This window comes from Aspergillus udagawae (genome assembly GCF_001078395.1).
Source record: "Aspergillus udagawae IFM 46973 DNA, scaffold_8, whole genome shotgun sequence".
NCBI lineage: Eukaryota > Fungi > Ascomycota > Eurotiomycetes > Eurotiales > Aspergillaceae > Aspergillus > Aspergillus udagawae.
The window spans coordinates 616571-638445 of record NW_025091271.1 but is presented as its reverse complement, the minus strand read 5'-3'; the positions used below and the strand labels follow the sequence as shown (position 1 = coordinate 638445).

At 52.0% G+C, this 21875-nt stretch overlaps 5 protein-coding genes across 5 annotated transcripts; 3 read left to right on the top strand and 2 right to left on the bottom strand.

The window, feature by feature from the left end:
* Positions 1-84: 84 nt before the first annotated feature.
* On the top strand, positions 85-2301 carry Aud_009724 (putative cholinesterase; the record flags this gene model as incomplete). The annotated part of the gene is made up of 1 exon (XM_043294573.1): positions 85-2301. One exon carries the CDS (start codon positions 85-87, stop codon positions 2299-2301), a length of 2217 nt encoding a protein of 738 aa, XP_043150508.1.
* A 424-nt stretch (positions 2302-2725) lies between these two features.
* On the bottom strand, positions 2726-4382 carry Aud_009723 (uncharacterized protein; the record flags this gene model as incomplete). Its single annotated transcript, XM_043294572.1, has 2 exons — positions 2726-4210; positions 4266-4382. The coding sequence occupies 2 exons, from the start codon at positions 4380-4382 to the stop codon at positions 2726-2728; spliced, it is 1602 nt and encodes a 533-aa protein (XP_043150507.1).
* Positions 4383-7766: 3384 nt separating this feature from the next.
* On the top strand, positions 7767-9658 carry Aud_009722 (putative acetamidase; the record flags this gene model as incomplete). Its single annotated transcript, XM_043294571.1, has 4 exons — positions 7767-7807; positions 7860-8263; positions 8318-8788; positions 8835-9658. The coding sequence occupies 4 exons, from the start codon at positions 7767-7769 to the stop codon at positions 9656-9658; spliced, it is 1740 nt and encodes a 579-aa protein (XP_043150506.1).
* A 3907-nt stretch (positions 9659-13565) lies between these two features.
* Aud_009721 (uncharacterized protein) lies at positions 13566-15519 on the top strand (the record flags this gene model as incomplete). Its single annotated transcript, XM_043294570.1, has 3 exons — positions 13566-14175; positions 14226-14739; positions 14793-15519. The coding sequence occupies 3 exons, from the start codon at positions 13566-13568 to the stop codon at positions 15517-15519; spliced, it is 1851 nt and encodes a 616-aa protein (XP_043150505.1).
* A 289-nt stretch (positions 15520-15808) lies between these two features.
* On the bottom strand, positions 15809-18039 carry Aud_009720 (putative MFS transporter Fmp42; the record flags this gene model as incomplete). The annotated part of the gene is made up of 3 exons (XM_043294569.1): positions 15809-17366; positions 17413-17575; positions 17637-18039. 3 exons carry the CDS (start codon positions 18037-18039, stop codon positions 15809-15811), a joined length of 2124 nt encoding a protein of 707 aa, XP_043150504.1.
* Positions 18040-21875: the final 3836 nt, after the last annotated feature.

Sequence of the window (21875 nt, the reverse complement as noted above, 5' to 3'; positions counted from 1 at the left end):
GAAAAACAGCTATAAAAGTGGTAGCTGCCTGGTTCCCCTTGTCATCTTCCGCCCTGGGTAGGAGACCTTGACCCCCAAGCCAAGATGCAGCTGAAATCTTTGGCTGTTCGACTGCTATTTTGCTCGCTAGTATCTGCAGCACCTTCGCATCCCAATAATGCGTGCCAAGCTCCAGGAGGTCCCCCTCAGATCAATTCTCTGAGTACTTTGCAGACGTTGAAGTACAATAATCTGGGCTCTGAAAACAACGGTACGGCTGCGGTCCTGATTTATGGTCGAGTGAGCTACGGTCAGGCGCAGGTGCAGTGTGCTGCCATCGGGGAAAGCCTTTATTCACTGCAGGATGCGACCGAAACAAACCGGACCGAACTTCAATATCAGTTCAATTATCTCATTCATAATGGCGATCTCCAGAGGAGCGACCAGGTATGGGTTGCAAAATCATCCTCAAAGGACTGCTCCGCCTATTCTCTCAGCCGCAAGGAGACTGTGACCATCCCTTGCCATATGCAGCTGCCCGCACTTTGTACGTCCAAGGTCCCTCCCACAACAGACACGAACAAAGCTGTTGTCGAGTCATCCAAGATCTCAGTAATGCATCAAGATTATACTTTCACTGGATATCGCGACGCACGTTCATTCCGATTCGTGGGTGTTCCTTTTGCCAACCCCCCTGTCAAAGACCTGAGATTTGCACCGCCTCAGCCGTACAGTGGTCCCAAGAAGCTTGATGCTACCAAATTCTCCGACTCTTGCGTCCAGTCGGTCTCCAGCTTTGGTACCCTGGGCAACGGTGGCATCTCCGAGGACTGTTTGTATCTCAACATCTACACCCCTGTGCTTCCTGCGCATGGGGCCTACAACCCTCTGCGCAAACCAGTGGCCGTCTACTTCTACGGAGGTGCGTTTACCAAAGGTAGTGCCAATATGATCGACTACGACGGGGGCAACTTTGCAAGCCGCAACGACGTTGTTGTGGTGACGGTCAACTACCGCGTTGGCGCCCTGGGCTGGTTGGCGACTGGCAGTCTCACGACAGGAAGCTATGGCATCCGCGACCAGATCCGCGCCCTTGAATGGATTAACGAGTACATTGAAGCGTTCGGTGGTGACAAGTCCCGAATTACGATCTTCGGTCAGTCAGCAGGCGGCCAGAGTGTGACAGCCTTGCTATCGTCCAGCGCGGCCAAGGGTCTGTTCTCCGGTGCGATCGTTCAGTCGGCTCCCCTGGACTTGCCATGGTTTACCCGCGAGGTATATGAAGAACTTGTCACACCGGGTGTGGCCAAGGCTGTCGGCTGCGGACAGGACAACCAGACCTTCTCCGAAGAGAAGCTGCTGGCCTGTCTGCGCTCCGTGCCCGCATCGTCCTTCCTCGACAATAGAACCGAGTTCCAGTCCGCCATGGAGGCCGTGAACAAGAAAGTGGCCAACGGTTTCCTCCACGTGTCGACACTGCTCGCCTCCATTGAGCCCCTGATGCCCATGGTCGACGACTCGGGAAGCGGCGTGATCGACGACCAGTTCTACACCTTGCTTGCCGATAACACTCTTCCCAACCGTGTCCCCACCATGTTCACCACCGTCACCGACGAAGCCAGCCTCTACTTGGGCCGCTACGTCCCACAAATGGAGGCAACCACCTCAAACCGCAACCTCCTCTTCGGCGTCGCATACCCCGCCGACCTAGCCAAGTCCCTCGTTGCCTCCAACGCCTTCCCGCTCAACCCCACCGACCCAGACACAGTCCGCAACGTCGGCGCCCAAGCACTGACCTACAGCGAATGGACCTGCCCGCAAGCCCACGTTCTCGCCAACGGCGGCGCCACCGCCTTTCCCGCCCTCTACGAGGTCGAAATCACCAGCGGCCACATCCAAACTAACGTCGGCGTCCCCGCGATCTGCTCTCCAAACAACGACTACAACGCCACCTGCCACTCCGGCGACGTCCTCCCAGTCTGGGGCACCCTCAACAGCAAGTCCCGCAACGTAGACCCATACTACGACACCAGGGACCTCCTCCACTCGCAGCTCCTCGACGACGTCTTCGGCGCCTTCTTCCGAACCCGCAACCCGAACCCCGACCCGGAGATGCTCCGCGTTCGTGGACCTGCTTACGCTGCGACGTACGAGATCTTCGGAAAGAACGGGTATTATGTTCCTCCGTATCACCCAGAGCAGCGCAACGTCAGTCTGCTCGATATGCCGCCTACCTGGACGCAGAACCCGCAGGGCACAGACAAGTGTAAGGTGTTTGAGACGTATGGGTTTACTTTCCAGCGGGCGTCTTTTGCTGCCTGAGATTGAGAGATGTACATACAAGTCCAGTCTACGAATGTAACTACGCAAATAGAACTAGGCATAATGAAGAGGAACAATAGTGTTAAATTGATCAGCACCTCTAATCTTACTGTAATCAGGCTAATCTCTAACCTCGTAACAACATCTCTCATAATGGTGTCTAATTCTCCTCCCTCATCCCGATCACGCCCCGGTAATGACATAAACTATGCAAGGAAATGAGAGGCACGAGATCGGAACTGATTTCGTAGGATATGCGTATGCACGTGCAGAAATACAAAGATAACATCCAGACGCCGTTCTCCGCCTTGTTAGTAAACCGTAACAGATAGAGATGAGACGAGACGACAAAAAAACGCAAATGCAAAGAGAGACATGGCATCGTTACTCATTACGTCATAACTAGTTACACACCATCTAGCGACTATCGCTCGTACATGGCCGATCTCCGCCCCGACGGGGACGGGTAGTCCACGTCTACCATGGAAACGGGCACGCAGCGCTTGCTGCCCTGCGGCGGACTAGCCCAGCCCGGGACCCGCGATGATCGCCCCGCGTAGGAGCGGGTGCGCTCGACCCCCGCGGCGTGGGCGCCTGACGAGCCGTTTGAGACCGGGTCGCGGTAGCTGTGTCGGCGGCCGTCGTCCATGACGTAGGAGTCCATGGGGCGCGTGTGGTGCGGATGCGAGACATAGTTCTCGCTGATCCCGTTCATGTAGCGAGGGTGGACGTGTGTGTAGAGGGGTACCTCCTGCGAGGGCGCGACGGGGGTTTGCTCGTGGAAGATGTGTTCGCGGAATCGGACGCCCGCGGATCGGCTGGGGGGTGGTTCCTCATTGTACGCTCTTGACTGGCGGGGTTTCCGCGCACCGTCGGAGTCGTACAGCCGGCCCGTGTGTGCGGCATGGGCATCGCGGTGGGTATGTCTTCGTGGGGAGTCTGGGGATACGTGTTCTTCGGGTCTGCGGGCGTATGATTCGTGCGAGTGGCGTCGAGCGTGGGAGGAGCGGGGCGGTGATAGGTTCCGCGAATGGCTGGGTCGTCCTGATCTCGGCGGTTGTCCGTGCGATGGGGACCCTGAGTCTTCGGACGAGGCGTCTGAGGCGTCTTGGCCACGGTGGGGTTCTGTGCTTGTTGGATAGACGAAGGAGTGCGGTCGTTCGCGGCCTCTTGATTTCGCGGCTTGTCTCGGTCGAAAGGGTGGCGATGGTGCTCGGGGAGATTCGAATTCAGGCCCTTCCTCTGCACGGGGAAAATAGGTGGATTTGACTCTTCGAGCTGCGGACGTAGGGAGCTCGCCACTACGCTGTCTGTTATGGCGACTCCTCCGAGGCGGATCCTCTGGCTCCGTGTGTCGCCGTGGCTGTGGTGTTGGAGGCCGGTGACTCGAGGTGTGGTCCTCTTGCTCAGGTGATGCGTCCTTGTGGCTGAATTGCCAGTGATATGTGCGGAAGTTGGGCGGAGAGGATCGCAAGACATTCTTCCGCCAGAAGTCGAATTCAAAACGGCGGCTCACTCCCTCATGCCAATCCACCATCTCCGGGTCTGGTTCCGACGGGAAAGAATCCCGGGGGATCGTTTTTGGGAATGTTCCTCCATTGGGGTTCTCAATATCCCACAGCGCCACTGCATTTTGCAAATAGCGCGCATGTTCATCAGGATCCAAGAGCAGCTGGATTGTCTGCCATCTCACAAAGCCGTTGGGTTGCAATGCTGGAATGGACGGCGGTTTAAAGGGATCATTCGTGGGCTGAATGCTGTGGAAACACCCGAGACGCTGATATATGAATGACAGGGCTGATGACTTTGTCTCTAGGAAGAGGATGTCGTAGTTGCCGCCGACTTTGCGATAAAAGGCGGCCATTCGATCTGGGGTGAGGTCGGTGGTAGCGTATTCGTCAAAAGTAGTCTGGAAGACATTAGCCACCTGCATGATATGACGGAGGCAGTAACACCAGACTGACCATCAACTGTGCGATCCCCAGACATAGCTGTTCGAGTAACAGGGTAGGACTCTTGTCGGGGTTGATCAACACTCCCCAGAAATTGGCGCCCGCATCTGCATCTTGTGCGGAGGACATGACCCGGGCGGAGTTGATGGCCACGGCAAGAAGGTGACGTGCATCTGAACGCAGCGATGGATTTCGTTCCTCAATGGCCCAGAATCAGATGGAAGGGAGTATATGAGATGGAGCAGAGCTCGAGAGAACAAAAGTCAAGACAAACGGACCGCAGTCGGTGCGCCGATAGATAGGCAACAGGAGCGGTCAGGCACCATTGCTCCGCTCCACTGCGGGGTGGCCCAAGGCCCCAAAGCGATTTCGTTTGCTGGCAAGAAGCCAACTCAATCCGCCTCATCTGCAATTAGACGCGGAGGGTCACCGACGATTGACCGATGGCGAAGCTGGAAGATAGAACGTTGCAACGGTGCAGAATCAACGATGCACGATGCTGTTTTGGTCTTTTCCCGTCCCTTAGAAAGTCAGGTTGTGGCCTGAACGCCTGACAACCTGACAGCCCCGCATGTGACATGACACCTGTCATACATCAACCCACTCAGCAAGAAAAGGTCTCTAGCTTAGGGATGATAGCAGTAGGGGCAGGGGTCTGAGGGTGTAGCATTGCATCAACACTCACCGGACTCAATTTCAAATATCGATTTTGTTGGACCATCCAGGTATATCTAGGTACTACCCGTTATTGACCGCTGATGGACCATGGTCTGGCCGTTCCTCTATCATTTTGCTCCACTGCGTATAATCAGTCAATAGTTAAATGGACTGCTAGGGGCGAGCAGCAAATTAGGGCTGAATGATAAAGCAGTTTTCCAACACTGCTTATTCTGCAGGTACTCGATACTGGACTCTTGGTGGTGTTCTGCATATCTGCAAGTACGTCCCCCATCTGCAGTTCGTTCCAGGTGCATGTTGTTCAGCCTTCGAACTGCCGACCTTATCTCCCTCTCAGAGGCTCAGGATACAAAGGACACCATACGACTTCCCATCCTGCTAAGAATTGAAGCCAATCAGCTAATAGACACCCATTTATTTGTCATGCCGCTACATTGTGTCCAGGAGCAAACCTCATCTGACCACCCTCATGCATCCTCAGTCTTTTCGAGAATCAGCCAAGATTGCAGGCTGCCCAGCACGGAACTATGTGGCTTTGACGAGGCGCATCTTGGACCTGGTTCGAAAATTTGCGGCTTTCGTATATATTCTCTTCATAGAGATATAGATCATCGACTCTAGACTTTCTAACTGAAGACTGTGTCTTTATAGCTTTCCTATGCTTATTTATTCCATACAGTTGAGGAATTGGTTTTGCGGCCAGATTAAAAGCCTGTACGACAGGGCAAAAGTTAGAAGCATGCCACCGAAAGACAATCTTGTGATAACTCAATTTATCTATTATTAGATGACATGCGAATTTTACCTTCCATGATTCTTTGTGGTTGCCCCAGCAGGTGGATTTGTCAAGGAAGAGGGGCCTTTAAAACGCAAACAAAAAATTGTTTGTAATTGGTTGGGGCCTATAGCACTGCCCTACGGTGGACTCCAATTGGCCGGAAATTGAGTAGTGTTTCTCCTTATAACGCGGATTGAGACCATTCCTCAGCCATCTTCTGCCTCTTGTGCCATTCCAACGGAGCCCTCTGGAATGCCAGATCCGACGCTGTGAATGGATGCATACTTTGCAATGCCCGGTCAAACTTGAATGGCATATTTTGATTTTCATGGCGGGATTCCTTGCAACTGCCTTGTTTTGTGTTTTTATTTTCCTCTTATTGTCCCCGTCCCGTCCTGGATCAACCTTTTGTTGTCATCGTCGGTTTGGTCTGATTGTCCCTGACATCACCCTACACTTCTTCAATATTCCGTCTTGGCCATTGCGCTCGAGACTTTTGGTGCCAGTCGACGGGGACACTGGTTCACCCTCACCCCGTCGCGACTTGTCACAGCTTCGCCAGCCCGAAGGATTCAGTCCCATACACAACGTTTGCCAAGGTTGCCGAATCTCAATGTCCGACTCGCACTAAGCAACTCGAATAATGGCGCTTGTGAGGGATCCGTTGTTCTGGAAGCGCTTTTCACGCGCGGTTCATCTGGACGAGGAAGCAAAAGCTGCAGCTCAAAACAGAAGCCTGGTCCACTCGTACGTACTTTCGCATCGTGTCTGTTGGTTTACGTGGAAGGGTCACATAGCACTAACGAACCAAAGCGACAACTGGATCCAAGCACAGTACCGAAAGAAACGACGATCGATAGTATGTGGCTTTGTCATCTTCTTGGCCATTACGAGTCTCGTGGCCGGTATTATTGTAGTCTTCCTCTGGCTCCACGCGCACCACTGGTTACAAGACAATCGCGGTAGGGGATCGAAAGGATGAGTGGTCCCAGATCAATGTGCAGTCACCAGCCTGAAGAAAAATCCTCTACGGCCGCCAACTCAGCGGTTGCAATCACATCGAATTGATCGCAAGAACTCCACCGGGCCGCAAACTTGACGCATATCGCCCTGAGCGAAAGATCCAGTACATGCCAAGGTGGAAAGGGGCAGATTGTCCCATTGCAATCTTGAATCTGACCGAATAAGCCGGCTTCGTATGCCATGCTTTGTACGGGGCCAAGGTGCTCTATGCAGTGCAAATACCAGAGCATACTCGAAATCATGTCAATCTTGGTATTCTGGAGTTGGAATATTTGACTTCAATATGCGAACAAACCATGTTTGTCATATAAGCTTGTATTTAGGTGTCAATGGGGGGAAAAAATCTCACTGCTTCTGTCTTACCCATTCCATTGGCCGTAAAGTCGGATAAAGCGCGTATTTATGCCTGATAGAAACGGTGAGGAGACTCAGCCAGCAGTTCAAGTGACTCAACCTCGTTTCTCGGGAATTTCTGAAAGTCTGCTGTATGTTTAGGAGCAACCTTATCTACACTCCTAGCTTTCGGTGACTCTACAGAGTACCAACACTGATAAGCGAGAGATAGCTTATAGATACATCGCGGTCTGTTGTTCGCTGGTTGACCCCAATTCCGCATGGACTTTCCTGATTGGGCCGAACACTCGGTTGTCGGCACTTGTTAAAAGTCACGTGTCCTCTAATTCTACCCATCGCATCGCCATCCTTTTCAACAAATCGCCAACATAACAAGAACCAAAATCAAATTTGCTAACAAATTACAGTGAAAACCCCGACAATTGTTTCAGCAAGCTCATCATCGCGGTACGGAATCGTCCCCTGCTCTGGTTGTTGATATCCTAGACCGTGGACAGACCGAGCTTGGACAGCGCGCTTATCAGCGGGCCTTATCGCTCTTCTCCGCATTAGTGTCCAAGCTTTCCCCGCAATAAATAGCAACGGCCAGCCCCTGCGCGATTTATCTATATTCATATTCTCCTTCTTGCGCTTCGAGGCAGTGTTTCTTCATCCGTCTCGGTGCGATTGAGATCTTCATTATGCTACCACCCTTTGACTACTTCACCTACCGCCGGGTCCGGTAAGTTCATGCGCAACGTCCCCAACAATACAGCACACTAACTCCTTATCAGGGACCAGAAGCAAAAGGAACGGGCCGCCCGTTTCGCTTCTCTCTCCCCAGACTACCACACTGCGTTCACGGCGACAGATAAGAGTATTATCGACAAGCCAATTGAAGAGCTGGTTGAGGCTGTCCACAACTCCTCCCTTTCGCCAACAGATGTTCTCCGCACGTACGGCAAGGTGGCAGTGAAGGCCCAAGAACGCACAAACTGCGTGACTGAGCTGCTGCTGCCCGAAGCGGAGGGATGGGTAAAGACAGAAGTTAATCTCAAAGGTCCGCTGGCCGGGATACCCGTCTCCCTCAAGGATTCAGTGCAGGTCAAGGGTTTTGACACTTCTGTCGGATATGCGCGGATGGCTGGGAAGCCTTGTGCCGAGGATGGGCCTATGGTGAAGTTGTTGAAGGATGCCGGTATGGCTGCAACTTATATTTTTCTTGGTTGTTGCATATCCTGACTTGATATAGGTGCTGTCCCGTACGCCAAGACTGCACTGCCGGTGACCCTCCTATCATTTGAGTCCTTCAATGGTCTCTGGGGTCGGTGTTTGAACCCACATGTTCCTGAGTACTCACCAGGTGGTTCAACCGGAGGAGAGGGTGCCCTGCTTGCCCTTGGTGGTCGTATCGGTATTGGGTCTGATGTTGCCGGATCAGTGCGAGTTCCTGCGGCCTGGAGCGGTATCTACTCCTTACGGTGCAGTACAGGCCGCTGGCCCAAGGCTGGTGTCAGCACCAGCATGGCGGGCCAGGAAGGAGTGGCCAGTGTCTTTAGCCCAATGGCTCGGACATTGGACGATCTCACCTACTTCACACGAGCGATCATCGGCATGCAGCCGTGGAAGTATGACAACACTGTCCATCCCATCGCTTGGCGGGACGCAGAGGAGAAGGAAGCACAGACAAAACAGCTGCGCATCGGTCTGATGTCTTCAGATGGTATGAATCTCATTATGCATACTTATACAAAGCTAACTGTCCCCAGGAGTCGTCCCTCCCACGCCCGCCATTAACCGCGCCATCGCCACCACCGTCGCTGCACTCACAGCAGCCGGCCACACAGTCTCTGAGATCACACCCCCCGCATCCGCCGACCCCTTCACCGGTCTAGCGCTTGGCTCTCAACTGCTCAACGCCGACGGCTGCACCACCTTCAACTCTCACCGCTACAGCTTCGAACCTTCCGACCCGGGCGCTAAACAACTGACCCGCATCGCTAAACTGCCCCGTCCCCTCCGCTACCTCTACTACCTCTACGTCCGCTACATCAAACGCGATAGCAAATGGGCCGCGCTGATCCGCAGCTTTGAACACAAATCCGCAGCCGAGCAGTGGAAGCTCGTCGCCCGCCGCGAGGCCTTCCGCGCCACCTGGCACGCCTGGTGGGACGCCCAGCCCCAGCAATACGACTTCATCCTGTGCCCTGTCAACGCCACACCTGCTCTCCCGCACAAGGCTATGCACGACGCCGTCTCCTCCTGCGGCTATACCTTCCTGTGGAACCTACTGGATTACTCTGCTGGTGTATTGCCGGTTTCCCACGTCGACGCGAAGAAGGATGCGCTCCGCGCGCCATATAAGACTATCCTAAAGCAACTTGGCGCCAATCATGCCATTGCCCGCGGGGCGTGGAAGCACTACGACGCGGCCAAGATGGCGGGTCTTCCGACTGCGGTGCAGGTTGTTGGAAGACGGTGGCAGGAAGAGAAGGTTTTGGGGTATATGGCTGCTGTTGAGAAGGCTCTGGAGGAGTATTATGATGCGGAGACTGGAGAGGGGGGAAAGTACCAGCTGCTTGAGATTGATTGATTGCGGGAATTCTGGTGTAGCTAGCGTATATCCAACTTCTAATTCAATATAGGCATTCATATTAATGCTTCGTGGCGGAATCCTTTCTGCGCTATTCTACATGAGTTGAATCAAAAACAGGTTACTCAATGGACGCTGGGAAATATCACTTGCAACAAACTGTCTATCTGCATTTACTTGACAAACGCTACTTCTGGAGAATTAACGGATATAGATCATGGATGGGACTCCAGCAGTTACTTCTTCTATCTTCATGATTGCAATTGCAGAGGACTAATATGGGATAACAAGTATGATTCTTCATCTGATGAGTCCATGTGCAGAGAGTGAGAGATACTGGTTATTGTAAGTGAATGATAGAAGGGGTAGGTTCCTTTTATCAGAGTACATCTATCTTGGACGGAGTGAATGGTACCACTATTCAGCTTCCTATAGATACTCGATGATTGAGTGAATATCCATCTCAATTCCTTATTTCTTGCTTTCTCTACCTGCATTGAATATATACTATTCACTAGCCTTACTGTCCCTCTCTGAGCTGGAATCTCTCCGAGTGTGGAGTCCATGATGCCTCCACCACCTGGCTGTCCATGTGCATATACATGTTCAGCAATCTATCTATCTACATCTTTACGGGATGCATCAAACTCCGTGGGTATAGACGTACTCCGGTTTACTCTAACGTTCAGAGCGATCAAATTGACTACCGCTCTACACAATGCCGACCAGGTATGGTGCAATCGATGCCAGCATCGATGGGTTACGTTACCTCCAGGCTACTGTCTGATGACGAGTTCAAATGGTATATCCCACAACTTATTGGTAAGCTATGCGGTTCCATCCGGAGAATAACAGCTGATCGATCTTTTCTATAGACAGTGTCTCAGTTACCCCGAGAAATTGACAAAGTTATTTATTCGGGACCCGACTCATGAGTACTTCCTGACGACTGCCGGTTGGGTGATAGGCTACGGCAGGACCTATCTTGGTTGAATCTATGGCACTGGTCATGATAAGAAGTCTCAGGACCTGGGGAATGCCGCTGTTAAGGACTATCCCGATACCTGACTCCTGGCAGCCAGTGATCCATGAAGTACTGGATATCCAGGTCAGCTTATCACTAAGCATACCAATAGTGGTGACACCCCAAGATGTGGGAGATCCTGCGAATATGACCACCATGAAACGGAAGACACTGCTGATGGTTCAGACACAGCAGATTATGCTCCGATCCTGAATCAGTCTCTGAATGCCCCTATGAGCCGGTATTGCCGTCAGACGGTGAAGAAGAAACATCTGCGCCCAAGGCAAATGAACTTTCTTGGACGGCCAACGAATTCCCTCAGCCGCTGGGATTTAAACGCCGAGCATACCACGTCTGGATACTGAAGCGATATGGGGCCTGGATACGCAGAGCTGACCTGTTGACGCTGGATGGGCAGTTCAGGAACAGCCTGAGCCTGCTGCGACTCTCTGTCATCTACTACTTATGCTGTCTTTCCTCGCACTTCTTTAACTTCCCACTAAGGACATGACCATGGCTGAACTCGATATACACCAGATTGCCCGTTGTATGGGCTATACTGTCTTACATCCGCGGGTATATGATCCTACTCATACTGAGGGAATACTTGTTACTGATGCATATAATGAAAAGATTATGCATTGTCAGCTTGGAAAAAAGAACTGCGTTATGGATGGCGTCGCCAAGATAGCCACAGTGGTTCTACCCTTCGCACTGTGCTTGAATACATCTACCACATGCAGAATAATGCTATCCCACAGGTTCTCCACGGAAAGCATACTTTGCCGATATTACGCTCCCAACGGACGGGTGGTAGACACTTCAGTGGTACCGTGTCCTTTCCTTGGTGATCGACTCTTTCCCAACTACAGATTACCATCACATTGGTCATTCTTAACTTTCACATATTTCATCTACCGGCGACACTTACCGCACTCATTGCGCACAAAGGGAACATGGGAACAGAGTCCCTCGCCTTTGGGATTTCGGACTGAATCGAAGATGATGTTGAACAAGTCGAGTACCCCGACGACGTTTCACCGTTCAAAGACTGAGGAGCAGAGCGCCGCGCTTCCTTTAATTCTGATATCTCCAAGGAACTCATTGAAGCAAGGATCCTGGTTTGGGGTTTAGTGATTTAAATGGCGTTGAACTAGGATATGAGAAAGGGGCTGGAGTACATAAGGTGCAATAAGAACAAGAGGTCTCATGGACTATCTCTAGGGCGATAACGTCTTGTAGATATTGATTGTGAGACATGTTCATCATCCATCTCCTATATAAGCTTAGCTACACCTATATCTCCATTGAACTGATCCATTGGCCTCGACTGCAACCGCGCTGCGAAATCCCGGTCTTCATCGCACACTGTATCGCCACTTCTAAATTCGGCCTCGAAGGAGGCAGAACCCCCAAATGACTGCTGGACGGGGTGTGCGGTGTTGGATACCATGTCCCGCCTATGGATTCAAGTGCAATTTTCCTTCACAACAGCAAGGGCCGCGCTTGGCTGGGTGCATGACTACGAATCGTTCTCCCTCTTTCAGCGGCTCCATTGACAAAGGAGTCTCCGTCTGGATGGCGTTGGCCGTGGAAAGTAAATTTCGAGGAGAGTGTTTGGCAGTGCCTGGCGATAGGACCAGCCATGGTTTTGACGAAGTTACGGGTGCTGAAACGGCAAGTGAAGAAATAGCGAATATGACGACGACGAGGTATGGATCGGACTTCAGGATGAATCCCTCAACTGTGGTATTTTCTTCATAATGATCCTCCCTGTGAATCACTCTTAGCGACGACTCCAGTCATGCTGTCCTGGGTTTTATATCGCTTGTCAGCCATAGATCGTACATTGTCCATGAATAGCAACCTCATTTATCGATTTTTGGCCGATCGGAATTCCACATTTGCGATCTGACGGTATCAATCTTTTTGGAAAATGCTTGGCCAGTCAATTCTGTGTCCGACATGAATATTGAGGTTGGTAGTTGGTACTGTGATCGCGGCGGCTTTCGGCGAGTACGGAGTAAATTGATTGTTGAGTTCCCATACTGAATCCATCACTAAGACACCATCGTCTCAAGAATGCTGAGAAAAAAAAAAGGGGGGGCTAAAGCAGCATCTAATGGGGGTTTTCCGTGTACCGCGACTCACTCTTGAGCAATTGTTGTGTCGGGATCGATTTCGGCAATCGAGGCAATCAAGAATCGAGATCGCCGTTCCATCCCCACGAAGAATCTAGACCACGTCCAACGACCGTCACTGAAGCTTCTCTCTACTCTGGCAAGCCACGAAGACCACGATTTCATCACCACTGCACATTCCGAAAGAAAGGCTTTTTATAAAACCACGGATAGTCCGCTTCTAGTCGAGATCAATCAGCCACAAACCTGCATTCCACCTTTTCTTCCCCCCGCGAATCTCTCAACGGTTTCCTGCGTTTCCAGACTCGGGGATAACGAATAATCGCCGGTCACGGTCACGGGGTTCCGCAGAAAGACAAGGAGAGATAGAGGCGCAGTTCATGGCGCCCATCAAGTATCATCTCGATTTCTCTATTTTCCTTGGACTTTCAATTCTCCTATTGTCTCTATAACATTTCCATCTCCCTATTTTGAACACGTTAGTCGCCAACGTCTCGGCCGACTACGATTGTCGATCTCATCGCGCCCCTATCCATGATATCCCGCTTTCGACTTTCCGCCTCATAATCGCAAGATAGCTGCGCGATCGGCGCTTCCATCCTCGCTCCTTTTTATCTACAAGCGGAAAGCCCGTGGAAACTGGACCTTGTTCGCAATCGAAGCCGCAGGATGCGGTCATTGCCATCCCGCGCTGCAATATCATCACGTAACGCTCCACGGGTGATGGGACACGGTAGTGGCGATGCCTTTAAGTAAAGGTGCCGCTAAAGGGCGCGCAAAGGAGTCGATCCACTTCGTCAATGCCCGGCCGACTTCGGAAAATGAGAAGCTGAGGATACAACGCCTGGTGAGGGCGCATGTGGGAAAATGGATTTCCGACCAAACCAAGGACCGTTCGTCGGCAGGAGAATCCTCGGACTCGAATTCGAATCGCGAGGAGTCCCGCGATCCAGCGTCGCAGATTCTTGAAATCGATATTGATGAAACATTATTCCCTTCATCCTCCTCGCCGTCCGCGGGGTCGTCGCGCGAGTCCCCTGAGTCTTCCATCTCTCGCAGCCTGTCCCTCTCCGTCCGGTCCGCTCGGTCCGCTTCTTACGTCCCGCTTCCGCCGATAGCATCCTCCCACACCTACGAACCGCTGGAGGACGACGCTGATGGCCGTTGCGAGTCCAACCCGCGTCAATTGGTGGTGGATTCTGCCCATCGAGAAAGTACCTGTTCTCCGGGCCAAGAAAATGGCTCTCTGGCTGGCTACGCCATCAAGGGCATGGGCAGTAACGTGTTCGATCCTTTTCACACCTACCCGTCGCATTATACTCCCGAAGCCGTCAATGCTTGTGAAAGATACTGTTAGTACCCTTGATATATCCTTGAACTCGGAGTGCTGATGATTTGGCAGGCATAGACGTTCTCTGGCCCAAACTGACTCCCCCCACTCCCGGAGACCGCGACGTCTCTGCCACTAAAAACTGGCTTCCCCTGTCATTGTCCGATCCTGTTCTGTTCACTGCCATTTTGTTTGGTTCGCTGTCACACCAACGTTGCCGATGGATCAATAGGGAGATTCCAGACGGGGCATTTAGCCCTCGCGATCAGCGACTCCTACAGCAGTGTGAATATGAAACCATCAAACTGGCCAACAAGGCTTTCAGTGATCCGGATCACAATCGCATTCTTAGCGATTCTATCATACTAACTGTCATTTGCCTGGCTCACAACATCGCCGATGACAACGATCGCCGACGACATCAAAGCTCCCCATTTACACCGCCCTTGACGCATCTACAATGGCTCGACGTGTACGCGAGCTTGCCACCCAATCTTGTCCATGTGCGGGGTTTGGTCGAGCTGGTAAAATTACGGGGCGGCTTGAGAAATATCAAGCTGCCGGGGTTAGCCACCACCTTATCCTTGTAGGCGCATCTCCGTCTCACTTGATATCTGACTTTGAGCTAACTTGAGTCAGCTCCTCGCTTCTGACCGCAAGCATTCTGCTTTCGCAGCCTGCATTTGAATACATACCGTTCCATGAGCCGCGACAAGGCCTCACGTTACAAGAGTTACTAGGATATACCTCTCTGGACGTGGAGCTAGGATTCGGTCGACTGCGTCAGATCGGCTTCACCCTAGAGATGGCAGACATCTTTCAAGCTCTCCGGGTCTACACGAACATCGTCATCGAGCACATGCAGGGGTCCCAACCCAACCCCGACCTGTCCCTTGTCTGTGACCAGCGCAATCTGGTCCAGTACCACCTCCTCAGCCTCCCGTCTGCCCGCTCTCTCCCCAGCTGGTTCCCCACCCCGCATCATCAAGCCGTCTACGAAGCCTGCCGTCTAGCCGCCCTCATCTACGCTGTTGGTGTCACCTTCCCGCTCCCATTCCAATGCTCGCCTTTTCCCCGTCTTGCAAAGCTCCTCCAAGAAGTCCTGCAAACTCCCGACGCACCCTCCCTCTGGACCCACCCGCAAGCCCAAGTCACCCTCCTCTGGGTCCTAACCCTCGGCGGCATCGCCGCTGAGAACCGCCCAGAACGGGACTGGTTCGTGCATACCCTGGGCCAAGCGGCGTCGCACAATGGGATCTACAGCTGGCCTGATTTGAAAGCCGTCCTGGAGTTCATGCTCTGGTATGATACTGCCTGTGACCGAGCGGGGTATACCCTGTGGCTTGAAGTTGCAGGACATTTGTGACGACAGGGCATTGTCTTTATTAAGCGTTGTGTTTTCGTGCGGGTGGCGTGGCGTTTCGCGGTTTGTATATCTTGGATTTGGACAATTTGTTCCACGGGTTTGTTGAGTTGAATATGATTTACGATGGCCATGACTTTAGGCGCAGGGCTAAAGACAGATAGTGTATTCTATAATGGACATAGGTAATATATACACACCAACCTACACAAAATCGTAAAGCGTATCATAATCATCAGTAGCAGCAGTCAGTAAGTAAAGTCCAAATATGCAAGAACGGGGACAGGATGGATCACGGTCCGCTCGAAATCCCGTACGACGACGCCTCCCCATGTGCCCCCAAATGCTGCGGCCCACGAGATAGCAACGGTTCCCGCTCCCGCTCCCGCTCCCAATCCCTCGCTGCCACGCCAGTGTAATCCACGGCATCTGACCAACTCACCATTGCGCTCTCCGTCCTGCCGGCGTCCACGCCCTTACCAGCCATAGACTGAGCCCGAGACGCATCCATCCGCTTCACCTGCCACCAGACAAACCCCACCAGCGCGGCCCCAATCGTGCCCGTCGACGCCGTAAGCACGAGATTCACCGGGATTGGATTACGGCCGAAAAGCTTAAATGTCACCGCGTCGAGCCCCGCCTGGAGGAAATTGCCTAGCCCGGCTAGACAGATGATAAGCCCGTACACCTTTCCGAAGGTGTGGAAGCCGAAGACCTTGGCTGCGTAGTCGGAGACGGCGGTGTAGTAGAACGGTCGGTAGATGACGAAGAGGGCGATGTTGGCGTAGCCGGCGGGGAGGCTGTGCGGGATGCAGCCCAGGATGCCGATGAGGGTGGCAATGGAGGCGAGGATGAGGAGGACGTGTGGGGTATTCAGGGTGTCGAGGATGGTGCCGATGAAGGGGACGGAGAGGAGCCCGCCGAGGGGGAGGAGGACGTCGAAGGCGCTGTTTAGCTGTTTGGAGAGGGCTGGGGAGAGGAGGTAGTCGTATTGTGCGCGGATGGAGGCGACGAAGTAGTTTATGCGAAGCATCTGGAGGATTGTGAAGAGGGTGATGAGGACGAACCAGGGGGTGGTGATTTGTTGAAGAGCGGAGCGGCCGTGGAGAGCGCCCCAGACGCCGCCTGCGGTGGTGTTACGGGGTGGGGTTTTGCCGACGACGCGATCTTGGGGCTCGATCACCGGGGGAAGAGTTGTTCGAGAGAGCTCATCGAGACCTGGGACGTCACTGATGTTGCTGTCGCCTAGGAGATCTTGGATCTTGCTGACGACGTCTTGGCGGTGCACGCGGCGGTCGTTGCGCTGACGCTCGCCTTCAGAACGATTGCCGATGCGCTCGTCGACGCGGTCGTTGGCTTCGTCGGCGATGTAGGCTTCTGCCTGTTGGACAAGCTCGCCAGCGGTTTTGTAGGATGTGGCTGGCATGATGAGAAGTTGCGCGGCAAGGATGAAGGCGGGAACGATCAGATAAACCATGAAGAACTTGTGGGTGGTAAATGTTCCATTGGTGCGCTCGTTGGCGAGTCGGAAGACTAAAAACAAGGCGCTGGATGCATCAAATGCACCTGTGAGCATTGACAGGATCAACCCAGAGCGAGTAGGGAAGGTGTTGGACAGCTGGAATGACGAGATAAAGATGAAGGGGCCTCCGAGCGATAGAAAGAGGTATCCGGGGATGTATGCATCAAAGGGGAGACTGGCAGCGACACTGAGTAGTAAGGCGCCAAAAGTCAGACATATGCTGCCAATGATGCCACAGACACGAGGACCATATGTATCAAGGACAGTGCCAACTGGCAAGGCGGATACATTGGTCGCCACGGCGGCGATTGTGAACATGAGATTCAGGCTGTTTCTCGTCAGCTTGGTCAAGAGATGGAGATCATTATGCGTACCGCAGCTCCTGGCCGTAACAGACTTCCTGGTTCTTAGAGAGCTCGTCGCTCGAACACAGATTGCGATAGACCCCTTCCCGGACAAAGACAGGTTTCAATGCCGCAAATCCGAACACAACTCCTGCTGCGAGGAAACAATAGATGACCGCAATAATTACCTGGCCTAAAGTATCTCATTAGCATTTTCTCGGATTGTGAACAGACAAGGGAAATTGGTTTCATACAGATTCGTCGTGTACTACTGACTTCGAACGCTCCAGTGGTTTGCAATGGATAGTCTTCATCCGGCAATTTTGAGGAACCTTGTGGACCATATCCTCCATGGTCACTCTCGTCCAGCGGTTTCGGCTGGGGTTTCACCGTAAAAGTTTCAAGACCAGACGTGAGCTCGTCATGGGCACCTTCGTCGGGGGGCTGGGTCCAACCGGGCCCAGCATACGGATTGAAATTCAGACGATAACTGTACGTTGACTGGAAGGAGGATGAAATCGATTCCTCTGGGAGGTCGCCATTGCGCCCGTCCACAGAGTCAGAATCGCCATCTTCTTGGCCCGGCTGCTGTTGCTGACGCGATGAAGGCCGAGTTTGGCCCCACGCCTCAAGATAAGAGACTCGATTTAGAGACATAGCTGCACATTGCAGATGAGAAGCTGAACAAAAGCAGAGGTTAGGATCAAGATGACATAAATCGTTGCCTTTGATAAAATTGACTGGTTTAATTTAATGCATTTGATGGCTCCCTGCAGAACTGTAACTTGATTGTTGCTGGTCCAAAACTTGAAATGAGCTGCAGTGTAGATCTTAGTAGTTTGGAGAGCGAATCAAGGTGAGATTGAGAATAGAGTTCCAAGCATTGCCGGCTGGGGAGAGATGACTTATAACTGCGTTGCTTCCAAGATTAAGGTAGGCTCTGACATTATATGAGACTGGATTATCGCAATGGATGACAACTTGACAGTGGGTGATTACCACTTGGCAGCTTCCGCAGTACAGTAAGCTAACAATTAAGGTGTCTAAGGTAACCAGTGACGTCGGAGGTAAACAGGAAAGGGTCACCTGACCCCGCTCTCTGGTTCCCCCGCATGCTCAGCAGCTTTCTACCATGGTTATCTCAACGTAGTAATGTCCTCTAGCCTATCTTATAAACAGATCCACGGAATCAGAAGACAGAGAAACATCCCCCGGCTAGTCGCTAAGGTCTCGGTCCGAAGCCGGAAATCTCCTCAGTGGGCTGGTGGGCGCTTTCTCCTTCGACCGCCATCAACTTAAATTTCATGAGGCCAATCCCAGATTATATATGGGTATACCATCTCATGGGCCTGTCGCTTCGCCTATACTGGAGTGATGTTCAAGAAGCACGGCACTAATCCATAGGTATCCTGCGGATGCCCCACCTCAACAATGCATATGCTGTGCTTATTTGCAGACGAGCTTGGCTCCAAGGGTTCATTCCCTCGACACTTGGAGCATGACGTTGAGAGTGTGTTCCTGCCAGTTGCCTGTCTCCGAGACTGTTCTCGGATTGCCTTGGAGGGAACCGCTGATTTTTAGCCCGTGACGACAGAAGAAATGCGCATCGCGGGAGACCTCTTTCGCATGTGGCGACTCCAGAAATAGTGTGATCTCGTTGCTTTTTTGGCAGGGGAGACGCTTGGCTAGGGTCCATGGGGATCTTTCATACCCCGTAGTTCTTAGTCTACAGGACGATGGCTATGTCCGACACTTGAACCCCTATGCGCCGTGTGTGGCGTGCCCTCATGTCATTCTGATTAGTCTATATTACAAGGTCAATCATATGAACTGATAAACCACGCTGCTACCTCGTCCCTCTGGCTTTTGCATGAGCTAGTGCTAGTGTAGCATGTATATTCATAGATAGTGCGTGAAACATAAGGTGTTAGTGTTGCGGAGTGGACTACAATATGCCCCGCGAGATCACCCCAGCCTTACTGCTGAGCAACTATACAATGCAAACAAACAAAAACATAGGTGCATGGGCTATGCCTGTGCTCCTCCAAGTCAAGCCTTTCCCCTGCATAGTATGGAATTCACGACATGCTCAGGCCACGTGGTAAGAATCAAAGTCGTAGATGTGAAACTAGATCATGAGGTAAGAGCAAATGCAAGCAATGCCCAGACAGACGGCTCATGCAATGCGTTTGGACTCTCCACGATGTGCCCATCCTTTGGCTAGTTCTCGTAGAAAGGTTCGGAAGCCTTGCTCCCCTGGAATTTTCCCATAACTTGGTAGAAGTTTCCAATCTTAGTGATCGTCCTACGACCGTCCAGCTGAGCAAAAAGTGAGTCCGCAGGGGTCGAATACATGCACAGCAGTACAATGCATTCGCTCTGACTAGGGCCGTCCTAGTGGACTCCTGCGTTGCTCAATGCTCGATGCTTCTTCCAACCGTTCCATATTGCTCATCGCGCTACTCAAGTGCTCTGGAGGTTTGCAACAGTCTGTTGACGGTTGATAGATAGACTGCTATGCTGCTTGATCCCCGAGAACGGTGGAGGCGTCTCGCACGGCGAAGGGTTGGCAGGGACACCGACGGAGAGCAGCACGGTGAGAAGCACGGTGAGAAGCTGTTAAGAGACCATGATGGCCACGGAAAATGATTGGCTGTGCTTAGTCCGTAATTACCCTCTCCGATGCAAAGCGAGAGAGCTTGATAGAATTCCTGCGAAATGATGCATTTGATATCCCTTTAGATCAGTCAAACCAGGGCTGACCAAACGAACAACTTCCATGCTCGCCCCTCCGTACCCACCGTCAGGGGCGATTTCGTCGCAGGATTGACAGAGAAGGGGGTTGGGATGCGGATATAGCCGAGAATTGTTATCCAATCAACTACATGTAGAATAGCCTTGCTTATAAATTTAGGTACCTCAGCGTACATTCATTAGCTGACAGTCCCGCCAATCAATCAAGACTAGTAATGATGGCGGCTCCAGCCGTCCAGCGGTGGGAGCGAAACGGGACATAGGGCACTTTCTCCATTTCTGCTCTCCGGTCTCCACTCCATCCTCAACCTGACAGAAGAGTAATAGTATAACATATCCACTAGCCGCAGGTAACCCCTGCCAGGCTAGCTTGCACTGAATAATACGCTTCAACCTTACCATCAATTGGGTTTGGAGATTTTTGCAGAAATGGGAGAGACGCGGGACGCGAGCCTACGTCAAAGAAGCGCACCTAGACCGACCCCGACTCTTACGAGCGTCGAGGTGACAGATCAGACATTGCGACCTTGCGGCTGACTATAATCCTTCTCTGGTAAAGCTGAATAGCCGATGTTAGGAACCATGGAATAGCATCTCCTCAACGTTCTTCCCTACTTTAGATTGATCACTTTCAACTCCCTGATGAGGGTTGATCACGCGAAAGGGCACCGGCTCCGTTAAGATGTCGTCTGGGTAATGGATCGCCACCTGCCGTCAGCCAGGGAAAGAGAAAGACATCATCGACGGAATAGTCCTTAAAGTTTATGCATTTGAAAAGGGTAAGATCGAACAAGCAGATGAATGGTCAGCGTCGACAACGAAGCCGGTCAGAGTCAAGACCTTGATGGAGGGGCGGTTCAGTGTACGACCCCAATGGCAACGACCCACTCCGTTAGTAGGGCCCTCTCGACTACAATGGTAAAACCACATTTATTCTTCAAGCCTCGATCAGGGATGTCTAACGTTCATGTGCTACTTGCACAACTGCGTGAAAGTTTGGCCTACTTTTTAGTTGGCAATCTTTCCATGGCCAAAATCAGCCGCAAAAGAACACCGAATGCAGAATTGATCGACAATCGTGGTGAAGATCCTTATATTTTGGTGGCCCATAGGACTGTAGAATTTCATACCTTTTTTTTACTACAAGTGGAAGTGGACGACAAACGGCCGCCTGATCAGGAACAACCTGACAGTCTGTTTTCTGCAATGTAAGTGGTAACGGCTAAAATCTGACCTATGAGGTTTCCAACATTTTTTCGATGCGGGGACAGGGATGAAGTGCTTGGTACTGCTTGAGATGATTGCGAAGTCGGAAACTTCTATGCTTGGAATGATGGTAAAGTACAGCGCCAAGGCAAGGGCCAATCATACTTTTCCCATAGAGAAGGGGAATATCACGTGGGTATCATGTGAATTGGTCTGTTTACAAGCCCCATTGCTGTTAGCATCACCACTGCGTCAACATCACAACATCACCTGAGAGCTTTGATTATTCTCTTGCCTGGTAAGGCGACAGCTGAGGGTTTTGTCAACTTAACTAGCCGTTCTAGTCTGACTAGAAATGGACCCTCGACTCGAAACACAACACGAAGTTATGAAACTATAAGACGCACGGGACTCAGGCTACTCAGCACGCTGCTGTCAAACTTCCTCCTCCATCCTCTCGCCCAGCCATCTGAGACATTAGTGGCGGAGAGCTTGTTTCGGAATCGTCACAGAGTCGGTTTATAGTTGACTCA